General features: G+C 43.3%; 1 protein-coding gene across 1 annotated transcript in view; it reads left to right on the forward strand.

Moving 5' to 3' along the window:
• Positions 1-241: 241 nt before the first annotated feature.
• LOC138299089 (zinc finger protein 282-like) overlaps positions 242-12,281 on the forward strand; it is a 239,464-nt gene continuing 227,424 nt past the window's right edge. The window contains exon 1 of the mRNA XM_069237085.1: positions 242-458. Within this exon, the coding sequence (XP_069093186.1) occupies positions 435-458 (24 nt within the window). The 5' untranslated portion in view covers positions 242-434. The remainder of the gene's footprint in view (positions 459-12,281) is intronic.

Raw genomic sequence — 12,281 nt, forward strand, 5'->3', positions numbered from 1 at the left:
GCGTTATGTGTACGACTAATAATCAATGGGAAAGTATAGTTTACTGCACCAATAATGACAGTGTAGCACATGAAGCCACTCTAACACACACATATATATGCCTCCTGGAGTAGTAACGCCGCTATTGAGCGCATTCAGACAGCTGTTCCGAGGGTTTAACACTGAGCAGGCTCAGAAAGTTAGTATCATTGCTCCGAGCTTGCGCAGTCCAGGTCTGAGACAATCACAGCTGTGCTCTTTTACCTGACTGAGTTTACCAAAAGGAGGAAGGCGGAAGCTGTGGGTCTGCATCCCCTTCCAAGTCGCAGAGCTGGACTGTTCAAGGGGAGGCGGAGAGGCAGGGGCCTCTGGACTATTCTTTTTCAGACTCTCCTTAGTTACAGCTCAGACGCTGACCATTTACGTGAAAACTATTCTAAGCATTTTAGAAGAAAATGCCCCCTCTGAATTCAGATAAGGTGAGAAAATTCCTGTCACATCTTAGTGTGTTTTTACAAATACCAAGAATGATTTTAAGAAAGTTGCTACAATTGTTGTCGTCATTTGGTATTTGTTAAGCTTTTGCTATTTCTGTAGTTTCTTGGCGTTGATGGTTTTTTTTGCACGATGTGTCTACAGTCCATTATTTATCACAAGACGCATTTATCATCCAGAAATCTTCGTCAGTCTTGCATTTCTCATGTGTTATCCCCATCTCTCTTTGTCTTCGTTTCGGTGTCGCTGTCCTTTTGATAGGGTAAAGCAGTGCGACCAACGATAGACCACATATTATATTTGTGTGAACGCCTCGTATATTATGATGGCCCTGTGCTTACGTAAATTGTTAAATGCTAGCTACCTCCATCCTCCTACAAAACTCATAGCTGCCAAGTTTTTAGTTTGAAGATGTGTGACTGTAGGAAAGTACCATCTTGCCTGGCATGTTACCCCCATATTTCACTGTATATATGTTGTTTTAGTCCTAGTGTCACTGGGACCCCGCCAGCCAGGGCCCCAGTGCTCATAAGTGTGCCCTGTATGTGTTCCCTGTGTGATGACTAACTGTCTCACTGAGGCTCTGCTAACCAGAACCTCAGTGGTTATGCTCTCTCTGCTTTCCAAATTGTCACTAACAAGCTAGTGACCAATTTCACCAATTCACATTGGCATACTGGAACACCCTTATAATTCCCTAGTATATGGTACTAAGGTATTGGGGTTCCAGGAGATCCCTATGGGCTGCAGCATTTCTTTTGCCACCCATAGGGAGCTCTGACAATTCTTACACAGGCCTGCCACTGCAGCCTGAGTGAAATAACGTCCATGTTATTTCACAGCCATTTACCACTGCACTTAAGTAACTTATAAGTCACCTATACAGGGAGTGCAGAATTATTAGGCAAGTTGTATTTTTGAGGATTAATTTTATTATTGAACAACAACCATGTTCTCAATGAACCCAAAAAACTCATTAATATCAAAACTGAATATTTTTGGAAGTAGTTTTTAGTTTGTTTTTAGTTTTAGCTATGTTAGGGGGATATCTGTGTGTGCAGGTGACTATCACTGTGCATAATTATTAGGCAACTTAACAAAAAAAAATATATACCCATTTCAATTATTTATCATTACCAGTGAAACCAATATAACATCTCAACATTCACAAATATACATTTCTGACATACAAAAACAAATCAGTGACCAATATAGCCACCTTTCTTTGCAAGGACACTCAAAAGCCTGCCATCCATGGATTCTGTCAGTGTTTTGATCTGTTCACCATCAACATTGCGTGCAGCAGCAACCACAGCCTCCCAGACACTGTTCAGAGAGGTGTACTGTTTTCCCTCCTTGTAAATCTCACATTTGATGATGGACCACAGGTTCTCAATGGGGTTCAGATCAGGTGAACAAGGAGGCCATGTCATTAGATTTCCTTCTTTTATACCCTTTCTTGCCAGCCACGCTGTGGAGTACTTGGACGCGTGTGATGGAGCATTGTCCTGCATGAAAATCATGTTTTTCTTGAAGGATGCAGACTTCTTCCTGTACCACTGCTTGAAGAAGGTGTCTTCCAGGAACTGGCAGTAGGACTGGGAGTTGAGCTTGACTCCATCCTCAACCCGAAAAGGCCCCACAAGCTCATCTTTGATGATACCAGCCCAAACCAGTACTCCACCTCCACCTTGCTGGCGTCTGAGTCGGACTGGAGCTCTCTGCCCTTTACCAATCCAGCCACGGGCCCATCCATCTGGCCCATCAAGACTCACTCTCATTTCATCAGTCCATAAAACCTTAGAAAAATCAGTCTTGAGATATTTCTTGGCCCAGTCTTGACGTTTCAGCTTGTGTGTCTTGTTCAGTGGTGGTCGTCTTTCAGCCTTTCTTACCTTGGCCATGTCTCTGAGTATTGCACACCTTGTGCTTTTGGGCACTCCAGTGATGTTGCAGCTCTGAAATATGGCCAAACTGGTGGCAAGTGGCATCGTGGCAGCTGCACGCTTGACTTTTCTCAGTTCATGGGCAGTTATTTAGCGCCTTGGTTTTTCCACACGCTTCTTGCGACCCTGTTGACTATTTTGAATGAAACGCTTGATTGTTCGATGATCACGCTTCAGAAGCTTTGCAATTTTAAGAGTGCTGCATCCCTCTGCAAGATATCTCACTATTTTTGACTTTTCTGAGCCTGTCAAGTCCTTCTTTTGACCCATTTTGCCAAAGGAAAGGAAGTTGCCTAATAATTATGCACACCTGATATAGGGTGTTGATGTCATTAGACCACACCCCTTCTCATTACAGAGATGCACATCACCTAATATGCTTAATTGGTAGTAGGCTTTCGAGCCTATACAGCTTGGAGTAAGACAACATGCATAAAGAGGATGATGTGGTCAAAATACTCATTTGCCTAATAATTCTGCACTCCCTGTATGTCTAACCTTTACCTGGTAAAGGTTGGGTGCTAAGTTACTTAGTGTGTGGGCACCCTGGCACTAGCCAAGGTGCCCCCACATCGTTCAGGGCAAATTCCCCGGACTTTGTGAGTGCGGAGACACCATTACACGCGTGCACTGTACATAGGTCACTACCTATGTACAGCGTCACAATGTTAACTCCGAACATGGCCATGTAACATGTCTAACATCATGGAATTGTCACCCCAATGCCATTCTGGCATTGGGGAGACAATTCCATGACCCCTGAGCCTCTAGCACAGACCTGGGTACTGCCAAACTACCTTTCCCGGGGTTTCACTGCAGCTGCTGCTGCTGCCGCCAACCCCTTAGACAGGTTTCTGCCCTCCTGGGGTCCAGCCAGGCTTGGCCCAGGAAGGCAGAACAAAGGACTTCCTCAGAGAGAGGGTGTTACACCCTCTCCCTTTGGAAAAAAGGTGTCAGGGCTGGGGAGGGGTAGCCTCCCCCAGCCTCTGGAAATGCTTTGATGGGCACAGATGGTGCCCATCTCTGCATAAGCCAGTCTACACCGGTTCAGGGATCCCCAGCCCTGCTCGGGCACGAAACTGGACAAAGGAAAGGGGAGTGACCACTCCCCTGACCTGCACCTCTCAGGGGAGGTGCCCAGAGCTCCTCCAGTGTGCTCCAGACCTCTGCCATCTTGGAAACAGAGGTGCTGCTGGCACACTGGACTGCTCTGAGTGGCCAGTGCCAGCAGGTGAAGTCAGAGACTCCTTCTGATAGGCTCTTACCTGTGTTGCTAGCCTATCCTTCTTCCTAGGTAGCCAAACCTCCTTTTCTGGCTATTTAGGGTCTCTGCTTTGGGGAATTCTGGAGATAACGAATGCAAGAGCTCATCAGAGTTCCTTTGCATCTCTCTCTTCACCTTCTGCCAAAGGATCGACCGCTGACTGCTCAGGACGCCTGCAAAACCGCAACAAAGTACAAAGACGACTACTGCAACCTTGTATCGCTGATCCTGCCGACTTCTCAACTGTTTTCCTGGTGTTGCATGCTCTAGGGGTAGCCTGCCTCCTCTCTGCACTATGAGCTCTGAAGAAATCTCCCGTGGGTCGACTGAATCTTCCCCCTGCAACCACAGGCAACAAAAGACTGCATCACCAGTCCTCTGGGTCCCCTCTCAGCACGATGAGCGTGGTCCCTGGAACTCAGCAACTCTGTCCAAGTGACTCCCACAGTCCAGTGACTCTTCAGTCCAAATTTGGGGGAGGTAAGTCCTTGCCTCCCCACGCTAGACTGCATTGCTGTATACCGCGTGATTTGCAGCTGCTCCGGCTCCTGTGCACTCTTCCAGGATTTCCTTCGTGCACAGCCAAGCCTGGGTCCCCGACACTCTAACCTGCAGTGCACAACCTCCTGAGTTGTCCTCCGGCGTCGTGGGACTCCCTTTTGTGTCTTCGGGTGAGCTCCGGTTCACTCCTATTCTAAGTGCCTGTTCCGGTACTTCTGCGGGTGATGCCTGCTTCTGTGAGGGCTCCCTGACTTGCTGGGCACCCCCTCTGTCTCCTCATCCAAGTGGCGACATCCTGGTCCCTCCTGGGCCACAGCAGCATCCAAAAACCCTAACCGCGACCCTTGCAGCTAGCAAGGCTTGTTTGCGGTCTTTCTGCATGGGAACACCTCTGCAAGCTTCTTCACGACGTGGGACATCCATCCTCCAAAGGGGAAGTTTCTAGCCCTCTTCGTTCTTGCAGAATCCACAGCTTCTACCATCCAGTGGCAGCTTCTTTGCACCCACAGCTGGCATTTCCTGGGCATCTGCCCGATCTCGACTTTGTCGCAACTCTTGGACTTGGTCCGCTTGTTCCACAGGTACTCTCGTCCGGAAATCCACTTTGGTTGCATTGCTGGTGTTGGTTTTCCTTGCAGAATTCCCCTATCACGACTTCTGTGCTCTCTGGGGAATATAGGTTCACTTTACACCTACTTTTCAGGGTCTTGGGGTGGGCTATTTTTCTAACCCTTACTGTTTTCTTACAGTCCCAGTGACCCTCTACAAGCTCACATAGGTTTGGGGTCCATTCGTGGTTCACATTCCACTTTTGGAGTATATGGTTTGTGTTGCCCCTATACCTATGTGCTCCTATTGCAATCTACTGTAACTTTACATTGCTTGCATTACTTCCTTTTGCTATTACTGCATATTTTTGGTATTGTGTACATATATCTTGTGTATATTTGGCATCCTCATACTGAGGGTACTCACTGAGATACTTGTGGCATATTGTCATAAAAATAAAGTACCTTTATTTTTAGTATATCTGTGTATTGTGTTTTCTTATGATGTTGTGCATATGACACCAGTGGTATAGTAGGAGCTTTGCATGTCTCCTAGTTCAGCCTAAGCTGCTCTGCTATAGCTACCTTCTATCAGCCTAAGCTGCTAGAAACACCTCTTCTACACTAATAAGGGATAACTGGAACTGGTACAGAGTGTAAGTACCCCTTGGTACCCACTACAAACCAGGCCAGCCTCCTACAGTGACATTTTCATGTTTTTTGGTATGTTTATGTGTGACATTACAGTGATACGTCTGACAATTTGAGTGACATTTCATCGTGAGCAAAACAACGATCTTATGTATATGTAATAAGAGAAATATTAATAAAATCAGTCATTGTGCATGTAATTGCTTACAAGTAATGCAGAATGCAACCTGGCATTGGCTATAAAGCTTGGACTTGCGAAGGTATTGGTCACAAAGGCCACAAGCTGTTGGGTAGCTCTACAATGGGCTTATAACTTTATTTTCTCCCACCACATGTCCACACATGTTAATTTGAATGTGTCATGTTTTTTCTTTTTAGCTTGTTTATGATATATTCAAGATCTGCAAACAAAAAATAAACATCAACAAAATTAATTTGGCACTTTTGTGCAACAGAAGTGATTCAAGACTATCTCAGAAAACAGTACATTGTGAAATGAATACTGAAGACTGGGCCATGTATTTCTCAGTGATATCTGTCAATGAATAATCACAAGCAATTTATCGCTTTACTTCGGTGAGATAAATTCTAAGTGGGCTTTGTTAGAGATGAAATATATAACCTAGAGGTTCTAGAGAACTTTTGGCAGAAAGGACTGAGCTAACTTCATACGAATGGATATATCATCAAAACATTTTTCAACCAAAATAGTTAATCAAATATGACTGAATCCGTTTACATTATCACAAATCTCCTTGAAATAAGCACCCATATATTGAGAAGGGCCAACTACAGAAAAAACATAATGCAAGTTATGTGACAATCCAGTGCTCCATACAATACGTCTTAAAACCAAATCAAAACCTTGCTCTTTAAATTGGCCTCTATTTAAAAAATGTCTACCATTTTTTAAAACTTATGTTATGTATGGTAACTGCCAGTTTTGACATTTTGTAGTAAAAGCTCTTTGCATTTTGAGGCACGGTAGTTTCGCGTGTCCCTTTTAAAGCATGGTCTTCACACATCAGTATGCAAGTGGTGCTGACGTAAAATTCAGATCTGCGCTTTTAACAGCGACGCCCAGCCTCTGAAAACTTTACAATTAATACAACCCATTCGATAATACTGGAGTCTGCAAGCCGTAGCATTACTTTCGCACCACATGTAATATGTAAACAACCAGTGAGGTCTTTAATTCTGATGACAACCTTATGTTCGCAATGCCAGGCCTTAAAACGTTGCAAATGTGCCGACATGAGGTGTATCATCACAGGACTCACAAATGCAAACCCTCTAACTTTTTTCCCAATAACCTTAACAAAAAACATTTGAAGGCACCAAAAAAGCGCATATAATTCATGTGATTTCTTATGTTTTCTTTCCGTGTCAGTATTTTGAATGCTTTGCTCAGTTGACTTGCCTTCCCGAAAGGCACCTTTTACAGATAACGGGATTGGAAAGGGACTTTAAAAAGCTACTTTTGTCGACAGAATTGGAAACACCAGCTGTAGTCTCTGTTCAGCGCTTTTTTTTTTTTTTTGTTTTTTTTTTTTTTTGTTTTTTTCGTCCTCATAATTATCACCCATGCTTTGGTAGAGGAAAAATGGTACCGGACGGGGGAAACGTAACCCTTGGGTCGTCCCGTTTGGTCTACGTTTTATTATTCTCCCAATCGTATGCCATCAACCAGGATATACTATTTTCTATGAAACCTAGTCATAACCAAAGCATCGCCCAGTATTGGGTAAGGGGAGTACTAATCATTAGACTTAAGTTGCACGAGGAGGAGACCAGACAGCAAAACAGTAATATACTATTGGTAGACATTTTCCCAGTTCATCCAGAAGTTATCCCTTCTAGAAAGGGGACCTCGTTGTTCCATTATGCACATTCGATTTACAGATATTTGCCAATCCTTAGAACGGGGGGGAAAGGGGTCAACCCATTTACGACAAATTTCTCGTCTAGCCAAAAGTATTAATACAAACAACAGGTGCTCCTGATGTGCTGACAATTTTTGATAATTCATACCCTGTTCACTGACCCCAAACACCACCATAGAAAGATCCAATTTTACGTTCACATTAAATATTATCTTTAAAGTGTTTCCTATCTCCTCCCAATATTCCCACAACTTTGAACATTGCCAAAACATGTGTATATCGTTTGCCTTATCGTCACCACACCTCGGACAGTTTTTCTGAGTTTTCCCGATAGCTGTTAATCTGGCCGGCGTCCAGTAAACCCTATGAAGTGTGAACAAATGGTTTTTCTTCAACTCTGCCGGGCTGGTCGTGAACCACAACTCTGAGCAGGACCTATTCCATAAAGATTTCACATCTAGAGTTGGAAAGATCCCCCCCCACTTCGACAAGGGAAGGGATGTCCCATCCCTTGTTGCTTCCAACAGAGCATGGTACCACAGAGCAACTTCCTTATTAATGATTTTCTGGTTTAATTTCCCTTCCCATATATTCCTTCCTATTTCTCCTATTTGTTGCGATTTAACCCAACTAGCTATCTGAAGATACTTGAATTTGGAGACTGTGCCTCCAGTCCCTTCATAAAGTGTCGACCAGCTTAACAGTTCTGGTCCTTCCATTATCTGGCCCCATCTTACAATCCCACTCACTCTCAAAGGAATTGATAATTTATCAGTGAAGCATTCAGGAGTGCCAGGTGAATCCCAAATGGGGGAAGAGCTGCAAAAATAGGGTATCTCTAGCACCTTCCGAAAGTGCATCCAAATGTTGCATGCATGTCTGAGTGTCTTCAAGCGTACCTTCTTGAAGTACTTAGGATGGCCGAATTTATATAGAAAATGATCTGCTTTTTCCTCGAGGTGTGCCGTTAAGGCTTTCCACGCCGGATCATATTCTGACTTCTTATTCAATAGGTTTCTAATGTTTTTTAATTGAAATGCCAGATAATACTTGAAGAAATCTGGAGACGCAATGCCCCCCCACTCTTTTTTTTTACTCATCTTTTTCCACGAGATCCTTACTCCTTTAGAGGCCCATACAAACGAGGATAAATCCCCCTGTAGTTTTTTAAACCAGCAGTTCTTAAACTCTAGTGGAATAGTGTTGAATAAAAAGGTGAATTTTGGGAGAATACACATCTTCAAAATGTTGGATCTTCCAATTATGGAAAGAGGGAGAGCGGCCCACGTCTTTAGCAATTTTTTGGTTTCTCTGTATGTTATGTTAAAATTTAGTTTAGGTACCTCATTTAGATCATTTGTTAATCGTATACCCAAATATCTGATCTCTTGTTTGACTAAAGGAGAAGCATAAGTCAAATTCCAACACATTATTTCTGTCTTTTCTGTGTTTACGCTGTAACCAGAAAGTTTACCAAATTGCTCCATCAAAGTATTGAAGGCTAGTAGGGTAGAACTAACATCCTTGGTGTATAGCATAAGATCATCCGCATATAATGCTACTTTTTTTTCCCAGTCCCCACTTTGAAATGGAGTAATTTCCTTACTTAACCTAAGAGAAATTGCCAGAGGCTCAATATATAAGTTAAAAAGCAAGGGAGACAATGGACATCCCTGTCGCGTACCCCGCCAAATCCTAAATTCTTGTGATAACTGGCCGTTGACCAGAATTCTCGCTGAGGGGCATCTATACAATTCCCTGACTGTCCTAACAAAAGGAAATCCCAAGCCTCCTTTTTCCAGCACTAACCTCAAAAAAGACCAATTGACCCGATCGAAGGCCTTTGCTGCGTCAAAAGTCAGGATCGCCAGAGGGGTCTTTTCTTGTTCCGCCAGATCTATTGCAGCAAATAACTCATGTGTTACATCCTGGAGATACCTCCCTTTCATAAAACCCTTTTGATCCGTATGAATCAGATTGCCTATGGCACTCCCTAATCTCCTGGCTAAAATCCCTGTATAAAGTTTGTAGTCGGCATTCAACAGGGAGATGGGTCTGTAAGATGCACAAGACATTGGGTCCTTACCTGGCTTTAAAACTAGACAAATTATAGCCTCTCTCCAGGATTTAGGCGTCTGAGCCCCCTCAACCAGCATAGAATTAAATAATTCTAATAAAAAAGGACTAATAACTTCCCCCAAGACCTTGTACAATTCATTAGGTAGATTGTCTGGACCAGCGGCCTTTCCTTTTTTTAACGCTTTTATGCCTTCAATAAGCTCAGCCTCATTTATTTTACAATTTAATAGGGTCTTTTCAGAATCTTCTAGAGCTGGAAGGTGTAGTTTTTCTAGAAAATCACTAATCGACTCGTCTGAATTAACCAGGCTTTCTGAGTATACGTCTTGGAAAAAAGATACAAATGCCCCCTCAATCTCTTCTTGCTCCACACAAATCGTATTGTCCGATTTGACTGCTGAAATATATCTTTTAGAGAGGTCTGACTTAACCTTCCATGCTAGTAGCTTACTGCAACCTTCTCCATATTCATGGTGAGCATATCGGCTAGCTTCCCATTTTAACTTACTGCGATTTTCCAAAAAAGCCTCTAGCTTAGTCCGAACATTAACCTCTTGACATATCAAGTCCTCTAATAAATTGACCTTCTCTTCTGCTCGTGCTTTATGGATTGCAGCTTGCAAGGTTTTTAGAGATAATTCCATATCTCCCAATTTCTCTTTTTCTTCACGATGTTTGTATATTGCCAGGCTCATAAGCCTCCCTCTAATATAAGCCTTAAAGGCGTCCCAAACACACCATAAACTTGCCGTACCTTGGTTCAAAAGAAAGAAATCTCTTGTGTCTTTTTTTAATGCTTCTACTATAGAGTCGTCTAATAGTATAGCGCGATTAATTATACATCTAATACCTTTATTTACGACCCTGATATCCAAGTGTAATTTTACAGCTGAATGATCTGAGAGGTGAGCTGGATTGTGGGCTACCTTTCTGACCTCTGGGCATAAACTTTTATGTATTAAAAAAAAATCTATTCTAGATCTATGCCCATATTTTTTATTGTAAAATGTATATCTGTCTCCTTCGCCTCCTCTGCAGTGCCATATGTCTACCAATCCTAAATCTTGCATGGCTTGTTTCACCTGTGCCCTCATTTTAGGAGAGTTATCCGTACCTCGAGGGGTTGACTTATCGTGTACAGGGTCTAACAAAATGTTGAAGTCTCCGCCTAGTACCACTGGATATCTAGCTAGAAGTAAAATATTGAATAACTCTTGAAATGGTGTGGGATCATCTAGGTTAGGTCCATAATAGCCTGCCACCGTGACCCAATAACCACATACGCACAGTTCTACCACTACCCATCTCCCTCTAGGGTCAACTTGCACCGATCCTATCCTAAGCTTTATGGATTTTTTGATGAGAACTGCCACGCCTTTTATCACACTAGTTTGGGAGGAGCATACGCTAAGAGAAACCCAATTCAACCGTTTAACCCAGGTCTCCCACTCTGTTTGTTGGAGATGAGTTTCTTGCAATATGATAATCTCCTCTTCCGCCAATCTTAAATATTCAAAAATCTTCCTCCTCCTGCTTACCACTCTTAAACCATTCACATTCCAAGAAAGAAATTTCAATCTTAAATTCCCATACTTAGACATATCTGTCAGGAGAAAAGGAAAACGTCATAAGCACAGCGCACCCCCCTCCTAGGTAAACAACATATGAGGACTTTCTTATTTTTATCCTTTCAACCCACCTAACCCACCTAACCCAACCCAAACCCCCACACCCAGTGCCTTCCACCCCCTCCACCAACACCAACCCCAACTCCCACCCAAACCCAACCCCCCTACCCTGGGGAACCCTCCCTGATTCTACTAGGATAACCATCCTGTTATCCTAAATTCGAACTCCCCATCGGACGAGATACTTCCACTAGATCTTATTGTGACGCCTTAATCTGGTCTATAAATGCGCTAACCTCCCCCGGATCTCTCATGTTATACATTTTGTTCTTCCACATGATCCGGAGTGCTGCCGGAAACCTTAGCTGTACGGTAGCCCCAAGAGAACGAAGCTCACGCATAAAATTTCCCAATTCCCACTGTCTATCTAACGTTGCTTTAGACAAGTCCGATCTTATCCTGAAGGCCCAATCCCCCTTGGAAAAAACACCAACTTTAAGGGCTTCAGACAGAATTTTTTCCTTGATAGAGTACGTATTGAAATTTATCAGAATCCTCCTGGGATTCTTCCTCCCGGGATTTTTCTTGAACGGGTCACGATGGACTCTTTGAATATCCTCTTCCAGGTTAAACCCTGCTGTATTTGGGATAACCTCTTTTATCAAAGCAATCACATAGCCCTTAATATCTTCCCCTTCCAATCCCTCAGGAACACCCAAAAGCCTGATATTATTTCTCCGCATGTTATTTTCCAAAATCTCTAGTTTGTCCTGTAACAACTTTTCTCCACGTTTTAATTGTGAAATATCCTCAGATTGAGCTGCCACCCGCTCCTCATGGGCCGCCACCACAGTCTCGAGTTTACCCATCCGATCTGTTAACAAAGTGATTTTATTTTCCAAAGCCTCACATACTTCCCGAATCCTTGTTTGGTTATTTTCTGATGTCTCAAATTTTTCCCTAATCTCTTTAGTAAGAGAGATTAGCAGGGCCTGTACGTCCATACCATAAGACATTGTACCTCTGAGAGGGTTGCTCTCCACTTCTAACAAAGCCGATAATTTAGAGGAATCCTCTCCCTGTCCATCTAGATCCTTGTCTAATGGATTTAGGGGCGACCGCCTAGCCAAACGCATAGCTAAATTTGACATTTCTAAATCATCTGAGGTTAGTTGACTATTTGCCATATCCTGCGATGGAAAGGTAGTAGTCCGAAAATATCTTGTGATCAGTGATTCACTCCTCCCCAGAAGTTCAGGTTGGCCTTCCCCCAAGAGAGGGATAGGAGGGCCCACAGATGACAAAAT

This window comes from Pleurodeles waltl, chromosome 1_2, assembly GCF_031143425.1.
Source record: "Pleurodeles waltl isolate 20211129_DDA chromosome 1_2, aPleWal1.hap1.20221129, whole genome shotgun sequence".
NCBI lineage: Eukaryota > Metazoa > Chordata > Amphibia > Caudata > Salamandridae > Pleurodeles > Pleurodeles waltl.